The 19466-nt window shown below is 32.8% G+C and overlaps 2 protein-coding genes across 2 annotated transcripts; both read left to right on the top strand.

Moving 5' to 3' along the window:
* The first annotated feature begins 2860 nt into the window (after positions 1–2860).
* Positions 2861–4739, top strand: LOC134262081 (salivary glue protein Sgs-3-like). Its single transcript, XM_062744471.1, has one exon. It carries the CDS (start codon positions 3064–3066, stop codon positions 4360–4362), a length of 1299 nt encoding a protein of 432 aa, XP_062600455.1. The 5' UTR covers positions 2861–3063; the 3' UTR covers positions 4363–4739.
* A 6561-nt stretch (positions 4740–11300) lies between these two features.
* On the top strand, positions 11301–18612 carry LOC134262080 (fatty acyl-CoA reductase 1-like). Its single transcript, XM_062744470.1, has 12 exons — positions 11301–11577; positions 12942–13117; positions 13616–13688; positions 15011–15117; positions 15616–15793; positions 15975–16019; positions 16131–16317; positions 16448–16529; positions 16623–16712; positions 16831–16960; positions 17709–17836; positions 18080–18612. Exons 1-12 carry the CDS (start codon positions 11362–11364, stop codon positions 18243–18245), a joined length of 1578 nt encoding a protein of 525 aa, XP_062600454.1. The 5' UTR covers positions 11301–11361; the 3' UTR covers positions 18246–18612.
* The last annotated feature ends 854 nt before the right edge of the window (positions 18613–19466 follow it).

The raw sequence follows: 19466 nt of genomic DNA, 5'->3' as shown, positions 1-19466 counted from the left end.
CTCAATGCTGCTAGCTTTACCAGAAGCTGTCTCTTGAACACATTTCGTTTCAATGCTGCTGACTTAATCAGAATCTCTCTCTATTGTACAAATTCTAGGGCTGAAACGATTCACCGAAATATCGATATTGTTCGATATAATTGCTCGGTTCAATGTTCGATTCACCATTTCGATTTTCGGTTCGATACGTTTTTTATAATCGGGTTTGGTTAACTCTTTAAAATAGATCGGGTTCGACCTTATTTTATTAGTATGACACACACAAAGGACGGTAAAGTTTCAGAGCAGGCTGTTACTGCTATGAATGATACGAATAAAGTGCTCTTAATCAACGGAACCACAAGTAGTCAGAGATGTGCAATTAACAAATTTGGAAATTCGGGCTAGAAAAAATTATAACTTGGCATGCAATACATGAAAAATACAACCGGTATTTTCACTCATTTTTTGCTATCAAATTCCCAACCAGTGAATATTTTCCAGGCAGCATGCTTCTACCGTCAATAAATCTCAATAATTTTCTCCATTTTGCAGTACTATCTGACTTATTTACTTCCAAAAACGATCGTTTTTTCCTAATCCGAATTTCCTCCATTCCTCCGTTTATTGTAAATAAATATATTCTTATTGAATTATTTACGATCACCCAATGAACTGAAAGATCAGTGTTTTGTGACTCACATAAAATACATTTCTAGTGTATTTAATAATTTAATATGAAAACAAAAGGAATTTATTTTCATTCTAAATTAGCTAGTGCAAATAATCAGAAACGGAAAGATCATCAGATAATTTTTTAAAAATTCATTTATTTTTCTTTCATAATCATTAATTTTATAAGATTTAATTTTAATAGTGAGAATTAAACTTTATTTTGAAAAAAGAATGACCTTATATAGTACCCTGACTTTTTCTACGATTAATTTTTTTCAACATTAGTTTTATTTCAATTTTTGTCCCTATATTTGGGCTAGTAACTTCTTACTTGGGGCTAGTAACTGTAATGCTGCCCATGGGCTAGTACTTAAATATTATATTGCATACCCCTGGTAGTATTTCTCTATTGTATCACCACCTTTTACTTTTTTTTGAAATCTGAATATGTTTTCTTTAACCTTATGAATAGTTTCTTTCTTAAATTGTATCGTATTGAAAAAATTGAATTGTGACACAAGTATTGCAATACGTATCGTATCGTGGAGGGGGCGTATCGTTTCAGCCCTAACAAATTCCAGCCAATGCTGCTTACTTTACCAGAAACTCTGTCTTCGATAAATGCCACTCAATGTTGCTGACTTTACCAGAAACTCTGTTATGCTCTAATGCTTTTCAATGCTACTTAATTTACCATGCAGAAACACTGTGTTGGACAAATACCAAGCACCGACTCTTAGAAAATGCCTTTTAATTCATCTTATCCAAGATTTTTAAATGGACTGTTATGTATTTCTTGGTATTCATAGTTTGCTAAACACATATAGTAATTTATCGTGACTTCTTAAGGAATAGCCGAGGTAGTTATTAATTACTTGATAATATTATACATTTATTGACTACGTTAAAGGACAACGTGCGTTTTGTAGGACCCAAGAACCAAAACTGTCTGCCTGAGGCGGTTAGGCCGAAGGCAGACAGTTTGATTCGAGGGTCCGCGTTTTGCCCGAGAACTTAGTCAATAAATGTTTTGTTATACCTTTCATTTTTATTTTTTGGACATACATGTGTATTTTACTGTCTTCCGTGACCTCAGGTCCGTCACTTTTGAACACTAAAGAATGAAAATGAAATTAAATTCCGCCCATTCTGTGACGTAAGCGGTTTAACATCTCATCGACCGGTCCAACATCTCACTCAGCGGTCCAACATCGACTTTTTTATGCCCGTTCAGCAAAACAAATGTTCGACTTTTTTCGTATAGATTTGTTAAGGAACAAATTTTTAAAGGTATAAAAATAATATTATGTCGGCAAGTAATATGCCATTTTAAGACAAAATACTTATTTTATGTTTGGGCAATACTAGTACATTTACAGAAAAGAATTAATTTTTTTGTCCTCGTAATTGACGAAAAGGTTTTTTGTATGATATCTGAAGGTGCCATATGCATGTGGCCTTGATGTCACTATCTAATATATGGATAGATTTCAAAGTATTATACTTTCAAGTAAATTAGTTGAATCTAATTCGTAGAGAAACATATGTTTAAAAACACCATTACCTGCTAAATAATGAAGCCATACCCTTGAGCATAGCAACAGTCAACATTGCTTGACGACGGATGATATTCCAAAAAATGTTGACTGCACAGAATTTATGCGCGCAAGATTCACTGTAATATGTATTTGTCTAAAAAATTCAGTATAATATAATAAATACCATGTAGTTAAGTGTAACATTAAATGTTTTCACCCAAGAAAACCATTGTCAACCTCGGCTGCGCACGGTTGACAGTGGTTATCTTGAGTGAAAACATTTAATGTTACACTCAACTACATGCAATATTTATGTAATGTCACTACCTAATACCGGATGTATGGATATATCTTATATTTTTTTCGGATTTGTGAAGAAATACATTAAATTCCTGTCCAGACTTAATTTTTTAATTAAAAAGCATTAAAATACTTCTTGACAAGAGATGTTGGGCAAGTTCAGAGTCATTAGTAGCAATTAAAAAGGGTACTTTGTTCCAAAGAAACTCGTTAAGCTTTGACTGAATGCAAATGTTGTTTACAAGCTGAAAATATATATATGGCCAGAGGTTATTATTACTTCAAAGTAAAGTTTTTTGTTTGCAATTATCTATGTTTATTTACATTATTTATTACGTTCAAATCAGTTTATCAGCATATATTTCAATTTGCTCTAATTATATTTGATATCCCAGATTCAACTACAACTGAATTAACTGCAACTTCAACTTCTTATATCGATACGACTCTAGCATCCCAAAACGTTACAACAAATAAAGCTCAACAACCAATAAGCGTAACACAAGAGACCAGTTCAGTACAAGCAACAGATAAAACACATGACGCAAATACAGTGGAAACTACAACAGATATGACTTCAACGAAGTTAACAATACGTCATACAACTAAGAGTCACGTGACTTCTAATGTGGCTAGTGTGACAAAAGAACCTGACATTAATACGAGTATCAAGTCAGATCAAACAAACATAACTAAAGATATAACAGTTATCCCTGAAGATGGGACATCTATTTCAGTCACAGCAGAAACTAAAACTATTAATATGAAGACGTCAGAGCCGGGTATCAAACCAATAACCAATGTAGAAACATCGACCGCAAAATCATTCGTAACCACAGAGTATAAAACAAAACCAGCAGATAAGCAATCAAAAGCACAACAAATCACTCTTACCACTACAGGATATCAAACAAAAGTACAAACTACCAACGGCTCAAAAAATCCAACGACCAACCCCGTCTCCACATCAACCTTAAGCACTACTAAGAAACCAACAAAAACCAGGACAAGTACAATCAAGTCAACTGCTACTGCTACGTCATCGGCATCCTTTACTGAAAAGCCAACAAAAATCTCAACACTGAAATCAGATACAACTAGCGTTACATCAGCATTGAGATCAACCACAAAACCAGCAAAAACAAATACAACAACACCGCGTACTACCAAACAATTAACTACTACATCCACCTTAACATCGCAGTCAAGAACAACTACAGAGCCTACAGAAAAGACGAAAACAACAAAAAAATTAAGAACAACAACCACCACGTTACTGGTAAGATCGACAACAAAACCGACAAAAATTTCGACAGCTTTACCAGCGTCTACCAAAAAATCAACCACAACTGCCGCCACATCTCCACCCAGCTCAACCAAACAATCAGTCTCTACGACAGCGTTTAGATCAACAAGATTGACCACCACTCAAAAGAAAATGACCAGACCAACAACAGAATCTTCAACAAGAAAAGCGACAACAAAAACACGTTTTAAAACAACTAAACCCGCTCCGCAAACTACGTCAACCACAATAACAGCTCGGCCTTCTGCTCCTAGTACAAAGTCCTATCAAACAACTTTACGAAATTTTGATTTTTTTAATAATACCATAAATGAAGACGTATATGTAATTACGACACTTTCGACAAATGACACAGATATTCCTAATATAATAGTAGTTGGACGACAATCCGCCTCTGATGATCCGCCCGTCCGTACTCTTTTGATCGGACTAGCAGCAGGGGTGGCCATAGGACTTGTGATTGTTGTTGTAGGGTGTTATCTGTGGATTCGAAGGAAGCGCAGGAAGGACCTAGAATGTGATGAAATGATGCCCATCACAGGAACAGGCTCTCAAGAATGGTAAATGATCTCAATTTCAATAAACTGGAAAGAAACTGACTCCGATAGATTTTTTTTCAATTTAACTAAAGGAAACGGTTTATTAATTTTTTTTTCTCAATTCTTAATTCTGATGGCGTTTAACATCGGCCAAGGAAAGAGCGCTGTGTGTTAATTTCAACAATGATCTGATTTGTTAAAATTCGACGTGTGATTTTCAGAGTAATGTTCAAGTACTAGTACTTAGACTTATTGTGTTAATGTAAAATAGATGGCATAAAACATATGTTTTTCTTTCAATGGATAATATCAAATGTTGTTCTTTTAACTTTCTTCATTTTGAATGATATACATGTATAACTAAATGTGTTTATTTGCTGTAGATAAATTATGATTTAATGATTTATGGTGATTTTTTCTTTAGGGTGAGAGTAGGGAGTAAATACAAAGTATTCAGAGCTATAAATAAATATAGACACTATTGACTTGTTTCCGATCCAATAAATTAGCGGCAACTGGATATGTTTGAAAGTTTATTTCATTTAAAAAAATTTAAAATGAAATTTTATCCCAATATGCTTTTAAAAGATGGATTATTTCGTTCTACCCTTCTATGATTTTCATAGGGTTATTGGATGCAAAGGAGCGGACTAAACATATGATTTTCAAAGAAAAAGAACTTGTATCGTAAAATAACGCTATTGTGTCAATTTTATATGTTTATTTTTTCATTTTTTTTTAATTCTTTATGAAAAATTTGATCTATTAAAAATATCCCAATAGAGTTTTAAGGACTTGTTTTTAAAGTTAAGGTAAGAAGAAAGTCCCACCTCATCAGGGATTCACCTAAAGTACAATCTCACTACATTTAATTTAATTTGCATTTTAAAATTGCATAGATAGGTTAAAATTCTTTGTTTTGTTTGTGCTTGTCCGTGAAGCTTAGAATTTTTCCTCGCGTTTGAATGCCATCAGCTGCCAGTGGAATGATCGACATAGAAATTTACTTCCAAGTCTTTGAAACGAAATGTTCTATTACCAATGGTCTCTCGGGGTCAGTGAAGAACTTGCCTATATGAGAACTGGTATCTGTTAGAATGTCTTAAATTATAAATGGAAGCATATACATGTACATTTGTTGTTAACTTTTACATTCTATGTCCATTATATTTTGTTTTAAATTCTTCCACTTCTGTTATATATAAAAAGGTTTTATTAAATATAATTTTAACATATTGAAAGCTTCTTTCTAATAAAATAAAATAAAAAAAGGATAGTTATCTACCTGTCCAACTTAGAAATTCAAGGGTTATGGGAATCAAGCTTTTGGCTTCAAATCAAACCCTATTAACGTCAATTCATTTACCAGATTTGTATTCAGTCATGTTTTTGCTCTATCAAATGGTTATCAGATATTACCGGGTATTTTTGTTTATTCTTAATTTACTAGTAATCGTGACACTGTTGTAATGTCAAATTTTATACCCCTGCCTGCATGGCTGATACATTTTCTTGATATACAAATAGTTTTGTCAAAAAAAAAAATTCTATGAAATATGAAAATATTACGACGGCGTATTAGTGCCATTTTAACAATGTAGAATTTTTTTTAAAATCGTTTGTACGATTTAATAAATCGTTTGTACAATTTAATAAATCGTTTGTACGATTTAATAAATCGTTTGTACGATTTATTAAATTGTACAAACGATTTACTAAATTGTACAAACGATTTATTAAATCGTACAAACGATTTATTAAATCGTACAAACGATTTAATAAATTGTACAAACGATTTAATAAATTGTACAAACGATTTAACAAACAAATTGTACAAACGATTTATTAAATTGTACAAACGATTTATTAAATCGTACAAACGATTTACTAAATTGTACAAACGATTTATTAAATCGTACAAACGATTTACTAAATCGTACAAACGATTTACTAAATCGTACAAACGATTTACTAAATCGTACAAACGATTTACTAAATCGTACAAACGATTTACTAAATCGTTCAAACGATTTATTAAATCGTACAAACGATTTAAAAAAAAAATTCTACATTGTTAAAATGGCACTAATACGCCGTCGTAAAATATGGTGTATTATAACAAAAAATATAATCCATTTGCCTTCAAAAAACGAGAAGTAACAAAAATATGAGATAGATTACACGATTTTATTTGCACTTTCGTTTCATAGTTCGATCAATATCCTTTTTATATTCAGTTTGTATAGTTGATTCACCTCCTAACCCTTTAAAGTCGCCTCTATAGACCGAAAAACTCTATGTTTTGGATTTTGTGAATCAAGACAAGTGCAGGTTCATCGTATGAAGAGACGACTATAGAGGGTTGGGTAGTAATTAAGATATTATGTATGTTTGTTAAAGTATGTGCCTAGATTTACGGAATGAACGGCAGATGATTGTACAGTGGTTGGAAATTCTCCCAAATAGTGCGCAGATCTTGTACCGGAAGATCTTGCACCGACAATTGCACCTTTTTGCATTACGGGATAACCCTGTAGCGTACTAATATATAAAACTAATTGTGCTGCGGTTCTGAAGCTACAATTTTACCTGCATATCGAGTTCCACCTGTGCATCCCATTTGATTTCATACACATGTTCTACGTGCTAACAATTTCTAACGAAAAAAAGCTATCGACAAATAGGTTGATGATACAAGTACATACAAATAAAGTTATGAACGTTTTAAAATTTGCAAAAACAATCAAAGGTCGATAAATGACCTTGTTAGCAACTATTATAAAATCGAAAGTCGAATACTGTCTTTGATGTTGTTCGTTTGTCCGATTTTAACAAGGAGAATAGCGGGCGTGACCAGCCGACACTCTTCTTTGTTACTTGCTCCCAATATTGATGATTTTAGAGATCTGCGGTGATTCTGCTCCAAGTCCGAATTGTTCCAGTGGACTTTCGCAGGAGTTTGATCTTCATTTTTTTCCATGGTACATGTACCAATCGGGGATGCTATATTTATTTTGGGGTCAATTTATTCTGGAAAGCGCTAGCTTGTTTGTTGAACTGGAAAGACCAGCTCGATTTATTATACTAGAAGGTAAAGATTTATGTACATGTATGTCAGACTATTAAATAAAATGCTTATATAATTATTAAACTCTACAATTGACGGGTGGCCAACAATTACTATATCAAATTAAGTTATATTCGTGGTCATTGTCAAAGAAAGTTACATAGTATAACATGATACAATTTTTAAGAAATTCTGTACGATTAAAACAGGTGTATTTAATTTGAATATTCAACATTTAAAAAATTAGAATATGAAAACTATCCGTAATCAAACTCTAGTGTTAATGATCTAACATGATAACTTAACTTTTATACTCGAATAAATACTTTAAATAATGAGGCCATATTGATCAAATACCAGACTCCATAAACAATTGTTAAATTGGCTTAAATCTTTATCATAAATTATAAATTCTGTCAGTCATGAGACTATGTAACTTTTAAGTTATATAGACAATTTTGTTTGCCAAAAAATCTAATTATTATTTAGAATGACCACTCAATTTTGAGTAACACTGCATGCTTTTCATAGTTTCCTTTGGTGATTTGTGTGTGTGTGTGTGTGTGTGTTTACATGTTTGTGTTTATTTATTTTTTTTCTTTTATCAGTCCTAAGGTCAATTCTAAACACCCTCTGAATGCTTTAATTAATCAAAAATGACAAATTTCACTCATATTTACACAGTCACATCACATTAACACATGATGAACATAAGGTCATGATATAAAAAATATATATAAATCGAATAACTCGCTATAATTTGTAAAAATTTCCTCTATAACTTTAAAAAGTAAAATAAAATGGTAAAAACTGTAAATTTATCAAGCTGTTTAATCGATGTACTAATTGAATAAATGCTATCAATAATAAAGAAATAATTAATGAAAGAAGACAGAAAAAAATATTCTTGGATCCTGGATGTAAATCGGGAGAAGGGGCACTTTATTCTGTAAACTGTAAAATATGTTTATTGTTGCATTATTTCATTTTCTGCACAAAGATAAGACAATAATTTAGGTCAATAATTCAACACTTGCATATTTTATTCATAGTATTTTAAATCTTAAAAATATATTAATGTATAAGTTATGTAATTTAAGTGCAATAAGGTTCACAGTAAAACGGAATTATAAAGGTTGATCGTATAAATTTAAACTTTTTGGAGAACCAGTTTAGATCGATAAGGAACCAGTTAGATATGAGGCGCAGAAATTGACCAATCAGGAACGTACACTTTTGGTCACTGCACAGATGCATGTCATCAGTCAACGATAGCAATCAGTGATAGAAAGAATAATGATTTGATATTTTACTGGCAGGTAAGAATAGCTGATTTCTATCTGATGTAGCTTAGACGTGTGTGAAACCAGGGTTAGTTTGATGTACACCGCTATAGGATGTGAAAGTAGACATGGGCTGGGCCGCCACCGGCATCCACGTACTTTTCATTGATTTCTTGTTTTCATGATGACAGTTTTCTTATAAGTTCGAATTTTCTTAAAATAAGATAACTGGACAACGTCATTGAGCCCGATTCCTCTCGTAGTGCAGTAAGATTAGAAATGAAAGTATCCGGTGTCACTGTCTCAAATAGGAGTTATGCCCCTTCTGTTTGTAGTTGCTATAGCCTAAACCTACATGTAGTCCAACACATAACTCAGTCAAAGATAAACTTTGAGCCAAGAAAATGGGTGAATTTCAATAAATGTTCTATTTATCTTATATTTTGTGGGAAGTTTTGTTTTTGTGTGTTCAGTTTTATATTAAATATATCAAAACGTCAGGTATTGTTTACATTGCGAAATATTCAATAGATTGCAGGCATTTAAAAAATTGGACCAATATGTTAGAATTAACCAATTGTAATTCCCAATACCATTAAAGCAAAAGGTTATCAAAATAAGCTCACATAAACTGACACAAAATCCGATTTTACATGGGCTTAAAGTTCCAAATACTTGAAGAAAACCTTTATTAATAATATCATAAGTGAGTATAACATACTTTTAAACCATGTAGGAATGTTTTAGGAATATTAAGATTCCAGTTCAATACTTTTCACCCTTTGTTTTAATTTGTCCTTAACATATATTTTTCTCGGTGTCTCTAATCTAACCTGTTATTCTAAGTAAATATTCAAGGTTCATACAAACAGGAAAATAATTTTTATTGAATGAAGAATAAATAATGTAAGTTAAATTAAATTTAAAGATTTTATTGAAAATCTTGATTTATCTGAAAGTTATTCCCTTGTTGTAAAGTATTTGCTTGATTGAACTGTAGGTTTTACCTCAATAAACATGTAAAAAAAAAAAATGAATATTTTTAGCTCACCTCAACGAAGTTGGGGGAGCTTATGTAATACCCTTGGCGTCGGCGTCGGTGTCGGCGTCGGCGTCCCGGGTTAAGGTTAAGTTTTTTGGAGCAGTTTTCTTTTTAAGTACTTCTATGTCCTATATTGATTAGACATGCATGGAAGATGGTTCTAGTGTGTTTCATTGTACCAGTCAAAGTTTCAGATGCTGCAATTTTAGCAAAGGAATGACCAGGTTAATGTTTTTGGAGCAGGTTAACATTTTTGGTGCAGTTTTAGGTGTAGGTTTCATTTCCAAGTAACTATAAGCCCTATGTAAACCAAACTTGCATGGATGATACATCTAAGGATGCATACTACCGGGCTTGCTTCGGATGCTGAATCTGACCTACTTTTTCCGGTTGAGTGAACAGGTTAAAGTTTTTTGGTGCAGGTTTCATTTCCAAGTATCTGTAAGTCCTATGTTGACCAAACTTGCATGGATGATACATCTAAGGATGGATACAACCAGGCTTGCTTCGGATGCTGAATCTGACCTACATTTTCCGGTTGAGTGAACAGGTTAAAGTTTTTGGTGCAGGTTTCATTTCCAAGTATCTGTAAGTCCTATGTTGACCAAACTTGCATGGATGATACATCTAAGGATGGATACTACCAGGCTTGCTTCAGATGCTGAATCTGACCTGCATTTTCCGGTTGAGTGAACAGGTTAAAGTTTTTGGTGCAGGTTTCATTTCCAAGTAACTATAAGCTCTATGTTGACCAAACTTGCATGGATGATACATCTAAGGATGGATACTACCGGGCTTGCTTCGGATGCTGAATCTGACCTACATTTTCCAGTTGAGTGAACAGGTTAAAGTGTTTGGAGCAGGTTTCATTTGCAAGTAACTTTAAGCCCTATGTTGACCAAACTTGCATGGATGATAAATCTAAGGATGCACACTACCGGGCTTGCTTCGGATGCTGAATCTGACCTACATTTTCCGGTTGAGTGAACAAGTAAAAGTTTTTGGTGCAGGTTTCATTTCCAAGTAACTATGAGTTCTTTAATGACCAATCTTGCATGGATGATACATCTTAGGATGCATACTACCAGGCTTGCTTCGGATGCTGAATCTGACCTACATTTTGTGGATGAGTGAAAATGTTAGTTTTTGATGTATGTTTCATTTCCAGTTAACTATGAGCCTTATAATGTGCAAACTTGCATGGACGATACATCTTAGGATGCACACTAATGGACTTGCTTCGGATGCTGAATTCGACATATATATTTTTCAGATAATAGACCAGGTTAAAGTTATGGTTGCAGGTCTATTACCAAAAAAATTTAAGGCTTTTATAACATTGTATAAACCAAACTTGCACAAATGTTGCATCAAGAGATGAAAACTCAAATTTGCTTTAGATGCTGAATTACATTTTTATGAAGAAGAACTACTTTAAATTTTTTATGTTGGTCTACTTCAAAGTATCAGATCAAAATTGCTTAGATATTTTCATTTTTGGAATGTACATTTTTTGTTGGTTAATTGTGTGACTTTGCCTTATTTAAAGACAACATTCGTTGAGGTGAGCTCTGTAATCTCTGATTACCTATGTTTTTTTAATTTCAGAATTTGAAGAAAGAAGATAGACTGATGTCAACCATGGAATCTTATTCCAGACTCCCATCCATAGGGGAGTACTATGCTGGAAAAAATGTTTTCTTGACTGGTGCTTCAGGGTTCATAGGAAAAGTGCTGATTGAAAAACTGTTACGGAGTTGTCCTAATGTGAACAAAATTTACATGTTAATGAGACCCAAAAAATCACAAGATATTGATCAGAGAGTGGAAGAAATATGTAAATGTCCTGTAAGTACTGTAGCTGACTATGTTAAACAAAATATTGTTTATTATCATTATGAAGAGAACTGGTTGTCTTTAAAATAAGTGCTATATGTATTCTAAATAGAAAGTTACAGTTTTTAAATACAGTAGAACTGGCTTATAGCTGACACACTTATAACTGATTTATGCTTAGAGCAAAGTAATTTTCATTTCTGTGGTTTTAAAATGTATTGTGAATGTATTGTGAATTTAATGGATATAACAAATAACTAGGGATGTCAACGAGTACCCGGTTAACCGGGTACTCGATCGAACGTCCGAGTATCGAATACTAAAATCGGTACTCGGTTACTCGGATGTATATTTTAAAATATTTCTAAGCTTATTTATTTATGCATTAAAATATCGGTTTTAAACGAAAAATGTTCATTGCACTTGTACATACAGTAATTAGGGTTTCCTGAGCCTCCAAATGACTGTTGTCGCCTGTGGCAGTGTTTTTACAGTAATTACCGTGACCAAGCACCTGCTACCTACCTGGCTTTTCTCACCTTCGGCTGTCTTCTACCCTTATGTTTAGTTTGCTCTAATTATCTGTTTTCATTGAACATCGTTTAAGGTCTATTATGTTTAAATAAATTAGATAATTTTGTCAATTCTCCAGAAGCCGTAGATTCTCGGGGAAAGAGACAGACGATATTGCACGTGCGATTGTTGATATGGATGCGTTTGATTACGTGCCAATTAATGCAAATGGTTGAATCCAAAGGTTTTAAAAATCTTATGTCCATCGTTGCACCAAACTACAACATACCGTCTTGTAATTTTAATGAAATCAATGATCAAAAAGTGTACGAAGATCGTAAATCCGCTCTGTTAGAACTTGATCAAGTTGATACTGTACATGTAGCTCTGACGACTTATCACTTATACGTCAAACGCACTGATAGAGTTACATTACAATTAGGGTGCAGATTATTTTTTTTAAAACAAAACCACTGTGAGCCATTTATGATTTTATTTCTCGTATTTATCTGATAAATAAATTGGACTTAAAAAAAATGTTAGATTGAATTTCGTCGGGCACAAAGTTGTCATAATTGTTACAACACATTAACAGGTAAGCCTCCCATCAGACCATGTGGTTTTTTCAATGTTTTACAGTTATCAATTAACTTGTTCATATTTATTTAGACTTTTACCGAGTACCCGGGTACTCGATCGGAAAAACGTCCGAGTAACCGAGTATTAAAAATTGACCGATTTGACATCCCTACAAATAACACCTTCATAACTTAGCAAATTTGCATATGCCTAACTCTTTACTTAAAAAGTATGTTTTACTATGTATATACTTTTTGAATAAATTTAACATTTTATAATTACAGGTCTATGACAAACTGAGGAAGGAACAACCAAACTTTCACGAGAAATTAGTCCCTATATACGGTGATATAACTTTACCTGAACTAGGAATAAAACCAGATGACCTAAAATTACTCTGTGACAATGTGAATATAGTGTTTCATAGTGCTGCTACCATAAGATTTGATGAACATTTGAGGTAAGATTTGCTTGAAAGTCAAATATTCTTTTATAATTTGTTTTCCCGTCATTTGTTAAATTATTTTACATGGACAAACTCAGAAACAGGGATGGATAGAGAATAAAGCATGCAGTTATACAGGCAATATTTTTTTTTTTGATGATGTTGGTCATTCATATGTAGTTTCTTTACAGATACTGTAATATTAATTGTAATGAATACATTAGATAAAATAATTTAAAATGAAAAAAAAAATATTGACTTGGATTCAGCTTGACATGTACACAGGCAATTAAATTCAATCATTATACATTTTGTTTTTTAAACAAAAAAAGTCCTTTTTCCTATATACAGTTTAGAGGAAAATCTTGACTCATGCCAAAATATTTAATAGCATATTATTAATTCTGCTGAACTGATAAGCATACTATAACAATTGCCTGTTGTACATGTCAATTAAAACTAAGTTCTTGTCTTTGAAACTTTTATGTATATTATGGAATTATGTTTTTACAGGGTTGCAGTTGAAATGAATGTAGTGGCAGTAAGAAAGATGGTTATCTTATGTAGACAGTTTAAACATCTTGAGGTAAGCAAGGATATATAATTTGTCTCTTCTCTGTTAGTGTAATACAGAAGTAAATTTCTGTAAGTGCTAAGAATGTGTTCCTGTGTTTCAGGAAATCTACCGAGTTTTATTCAAATATTTCCTTAAATGAAATTTTTTTGACTTCCTTTAAAAAATACATGCACTGATAACAAGCTAACTTCCTAGTATTTCAGTGCCAGATAATCTTGAATATTAAAGGGATAGATGTTGAGCATAGCATCAGTTAATTTTACTCAGGGTCAATACCATGAAGAGATCTTGGGAACTGTGAATACAACTATGTTTTTTAAAAATTTTAATTATAGAAATATATAGAGGATATTAATTTCTTTGTACCAATAGTCTAATCCACACTTTGCAAAAGTTGTTTCCCTTTGCGGGGTCAACCAAAAGGTCAAAAGGGAAAGAAACGTCATTTCTCCTCTTTATGCTACGATTGCTACCAAATATTTGGGCGTGCTGTGATAAATCCATTGTGTTTTAATAATTATTTTTCTTTCAATGTGTGGGTAGCCCCATCTTGGGGCAATCAGTACACAAAAGGCAGAGCTTTTTTAAAGTCAAATGACGAAGTTACAAACCTGAAAACGACAAAGGCTACTGTGTGGATTGTATGGGTGTATCCCCTAAGATGGTGGCCAAGGGACATAACTTTTGAAAAGTGTGGATTGGACTATTTGGATATGAATTTAATCAGGGCTCTACATTCATATTCTTTCTTCGTCATTTAAACTCATTTAGAGTTTGTATATTATACATGTACCAGGGTATACATCTTCAGGATGTATATTATACATTTACCAGGGTATACATCCTCAGGATGTGGGATGAGGCTTGTGGTTTTTGAGACAGTTGTATTTTTAGAAAGAATGGAAAGAGGGATAACTCATGAAAAAATTTCCATTACACTGTACAATCAAAAAGGATAATTGCAACAAGACTGGGAATTATAAATGGTACATTCAGTGTATTTATCTTTCCCATCTATATAAACTATCTTGACATGACACTTCACCTTAGTAATGGTCTCTTTCAAGTCATAAACAGTAAGAATCTGGGTGATAGTGCAAATTAAATGAGCATTAATTAAAATTAAATAACACTATCTCTATATCCCTCACTGGTCACTTGTAGACTGGTTTATTGACAGCTTCTATCCTCATAATCCAGGTAGTTAATCAAATGTTGAAGATTTACCTATATTTCACTGTTATTCTTGACAAATTTTACATTTTTATTGATTTAAGGAAAGGATTTTGCTAATTTTGTTTTCCTATTTTACCATTAAATTTTGCTTACAGGTATTTCTACACATATCAACAGCATATGCTAACTGTGATCGTCCCTTCATAGAAGAAATGGTATACAATCCCCCTGTGGAACCTCAAAAACTGATAGATGTGTTAGAGTAAGTTTTCGATACATGTACATTGCAGTTTTATATGGATAATTTTATCAGTGATCTTTTAAAAGTCTTTAGCTGAAAGTGTATAAACAGTACCTCACTAATTTTTTGGAACACCTTATTGTTGCAAGATTGCTATTTAGTATTTGTAAGCAAAACAAATCTAATAGATTGTTATTCAGTATTTGTAAAAAAAAAAAAATTAATACATTGTTGTTCAGTATTTGTAAGCAAAACAAAATTAATAGAAATTTGGTTATTACTCTGTGTAAGTTTTAAAATTTGTAAAATAATACGCTAAAGCAAAAAATGAGAGCAAACTGTTTCATGAAATTTATGTATGAAAAAAGTTTTGACAAATAAAAATAATTGGCGGTTCTTTAATCACAACTTTACTGAGTGCTCCTTTTGAATTTGGTCCATGCATGAACATTATTATGCTTTTGAAGATGGCAGATTGAAAAAAAAAGGTATCTAGAGAATTTTTTTTTTTATATATAGATGGATGGATGATGACATGATAAATCTAGTAACACCAAAACTGATCGGCAACAAGCCTAACACGTACACATACACCAAACACTTGGCCGAGCACCTGTTGTTGAAGGAAGGCTCCGATCTACCTCTGGCTATAGTCAGACCCTCCATTGTAGGGGCTTCATGGAAGGAACCCGTCCCAGTAAGTATTCATATCATAGTTGTAAAAGATTTCAGCTCAGGGGAAATAGATTTTTTTAATTAATAGAATAAACACTGTAATTGGTCTAAGAAGAAAATTGCACAATGTTAGACATGCAAATATATTGATTTTGTTACAGTGCTAAACACTTGTTGAAAAATGAAATTATTTTATTTTCCAGGGCTGGATTGACAATTACAATGGCCCCAGTGGACTTTATGTAGCAGTAAGTTATCTTCTAAAGATATCTAAATTTAAAATATTAACAGTGTGTCTTTGCTCGAGCACTGCTGATATGCAGTTCTTTCATTGAACTTGCCCTTGTTTCATTCTTTAGGCTGGGAAAGGAATACTGAGGTCGATGAAAGGAGACTATCGTGGAGTGGCGGACATAGTGCCAGTGGACATCCCCGTCAATATGGTCATCGCGGCCGCCTGGTACACCGCCGTAACCAAACCCAGCTCCTGCCTTATCTATCACAGTACCACTGGCTCCGTCAACCCATTCACCTGGGGAGAATTAGGTCAGTAGCTATAATTAGACATTGTCGGGAATCCACAATGTTGATCTTGCCCTCCCATGGGACACGGGCGGAAATTTAATTTTTCTTTTAATTTATAGTGTTAATCATGAACTATACATTTATTTTGCAGAGGGAGTTGTGATGAATTTCTGGAAGAAAGTGCCTCTTGATTCTTGCTTTAGAAGGCCTAAGGCAGCTCTCACTAGCTCTGGGTAAGATATTTATACAGATAATATACTTAACAGAGAATTTATGCAGTTTAATTTTAATGCAATAAAAAGAAATAACACCCCCTCTTTTTTTAGTTTCCTTCATGATTTCTACACATTTATTGAACACATGCTGCCAGCTTACGTTGCAGACCTGGGCTACTGTTTACTTGGAAAAAGGCCTAGGTATTAAAATACTACAAAGCTCACATGTCCAGTTTTGAATTTAATGTTTGAAAGTTACTGAAATTCAATTGGCATCAATAACAACGTTAGTCAGTTAATATTTACTGTTGCATTTCAGGATGGTCAAGATCTATAACAGATTACACAAAGCCATTGGAACTCTGACCTACTTTACCATGCATTCATGGGAATGGTCTTACAATAACCTTGACATGTTGACCAGTCACATGACCCCAGAGGACAAGAAGGTATATCTAATGTCCCTTTAGAAAAGTGTCTGTTACAAAAAAATCTTCAGTAGGATTGTGAACAAATATACATATTAAATAATGGACTATTTTAAGTATGTTTTAAGGATTTCCATCCCTAATGGGAGCAAATTCCCTACCCTTAAATGTCCGTCAAGTACATAATACTCTGATATTATATTAAAGTAATTTAAAAATAAAAAAGATTGACCGCGAGAAAGTTTCAAAAATTTAATTAATAAAGCAGTAGTTGATTAACAAAGATTGCATTGAAGTCTATGGGGAAAAGCGTTTTTTTTTCAAAATAAAAATTTTAATACTCTGAATATCAATAAATCCTGCGGTGGAAAGATGCATTGAAACATCAAAAATAAAATAACAATTGAAAACAGTTTTTTCGCCGGTTACAATTTTTTAATTGATTTTTTTAATTAATTAAAACAAGGGAGATTACCAAAATTCAAGGTCATAAAACAGGACACATCTCACTATACATACTAATAGTAATAAATGGGAAGTATGTCTAAATAAACTGAGTATTCAATGCCAACTTATCTGTTATGTATTTAATTTCACTGAATTTGATCCTATTAGGGATTGAATACCTTAAACTACTTCAATACTAAAACTTCAAAAATATTTCCTCTCTATATTTGCCTTTTAAAAATGATTTTATTTTGCCCAATTTTAATATCAGAATGCACCTATGCTTATTGCTTTGTCTGTATTTTGAATTCTTATTTTACAGTGCTTTTACTTTGATCCACGGGGACTTCACTGGCCCACATACATAGAAAATTATTGCCTTGGAACAAAGAAATTTCTTCTGAATGAAGACTTATCGGGCTTACCTGCTGCTAAAGCTCACCTGAGAAAGTAAGTTGACTCTTCTGCAAAAAAACAGTCAAACCTCTTTATCCAAAACTTGATGGGTTCAAAATGAATATTAGAAATAATGAGGCCAAAATACATAAAAAAGAAGCAGGGTCTTCCAATCCTTTCCACATATGATTGTTCATTAATACTTGTATAATATTTCATATCTTCTTCATTGTCACATGCTCAGCATGATTTTTTCTTTTTAACCAAATACATTTTGATAATCTTTTTGTTATGTAGATTGAGAAATATCCGCTACTGTTTCAACACTGTGCTACTGATTGCCCTGTGGAGGATTCTCATAGCCCGCTCAGAACTGGCCAGAAATCTCTGGTACCTCATCATTGGGTTAATGAACAGATTTGTGAAATTCTTTCGGTTGACAAGTACCATACACAAGCAATGAAAGAATCCATACCTCACATACCTTGGGAAATTATATCACCAAATACTGACAACAAATCCAAAACAAGCATTTCTACAGGACTTTTCCCAGACCTGTCTATTTCAGCCTAGGATTCTGTGCTGTGGACAAGCTTTACGGATGACACAAATCGAGTTTCAAAGATTGGGTCTGGTGCTGATGTCGGAATGGCCGACAAAGGAAGCAGGAAGATCCGGAATCGGAAATGTGGCTTATTTAATTTCCCTTCTAATTGTTAGTGCTTATTTATTGTATTTTTTATACCTGATCCTGTATTGTCATTATTTTTTATGATTATTTTTTGTCATGAAATTAAAAGAATGAGGATTAAAGGAGGCATTTAATTTGATTAGTGTTTTTTTTTTTACCTTGAAGATATCTAATACAGATATTGGTATTAAAAGGGTATCCTTTGGATTTGCCTCATACAAATATGAAAACAAACTTTGGACAATGTTTTGAATCCAGTTTTGGTTGTTTATGAAAGGAAATATAATCCTACTGATTTGCAGTAGAAAAAAGATTTTAAGGGAAATGCACCAAATTTGGAGTAATAGGGGCTTCAAAATTAAAAACAAAACACCAGAAGATGTTAAACTTTAGGTTTATCTATGTCAAAATTTATTTTTTTTTGTTATTGACACAAGAAAATGAATAAACCAACAAAGATAAATTTATATATTTAACAAATAAAAGCAATTTTACAATTGACAGATTGAAAATTGTAACAATAGTCACTCCTGGATTTGAAGAAATATGTACCGTATATACTCGCCTATAAGTCGGTCCGCCTACAAGTCGGTTGTATTTTTTGACGCTATTTTGGCGGGATCTATTGACCCGCCTATAAGTCGGTACAATTTTTTGCCAAAATCTGGTGACAATTTCAAGTAAATCCATTGATATTTAAACCTGTTTTCAATTAATATTTTTCGAAATGACACTGATATTCAATCTTTAATTATTTTTTAAAAAAGACACTGCTCACTTAAAATACAAATAAAATGTAATATGTGAGACCTTCATCAGCTGTTCATGTTGTATTGTTTACAATTAATTTATTCTGAATGGAGATACACTATAATCATAGTACATGACTTTAAAAGTTATTAATTAAGCTTAAGCAGCATTTATTAAGGTCTTCCGTCTTCACGGAAGACCTTATAGTGATTCTATTGTTTCTTATTAAGGTCTTCCGTCTTC

This window comes from Saccostrea cucullata, unplaced genomic scaffold (genome assembly GCF_032062105.1).
Source record: "Saccostrea cucullata isolate Sc308-1 unplaced genomic scaffold, CSIRO_AGI_Scuc_v1 ctg11917, whole genome shotgun sequence".
NCBI classification, from domain to species: Eukaryota; Metazoa; Mollusca; class Bivalvia; order Ostreida; family Ostreidae; genus Saccostrea; species Saccostrea cuccullata.
This window is presented reverse-complemented; position numbering and strand designations above follow the sequence as displayed.

Coding starts and splice junctions, on each gene's coding strand:
- LOC134262081 (XM_062744471.1), top strand. CDS start 3,064: ATGACTTCAACGAAGTTAACAATACGTCATACAACTAAGAGTCACGTG.
- LOC134262080 (XM_062744470.1), top strand. CDS start 11,362: ATGTCAACCATGGAATCTTATTCCAGACTCCCATCCATAGGGGAGTAC. Junction 15,794..15,974: donor CATGGAAGGAACCCGTCCCA/GTAAGTATTCAT, acceptor TTTATTTTCCAG/GGCTGGATTGACAATTACAA. Junction 16,961..17,708: donor TGACCCCAGAGGACAAGAAG/GTATATCTAATG, acceptor CTTATTTTACAG/TGCTTTTACTTTGATCCACG.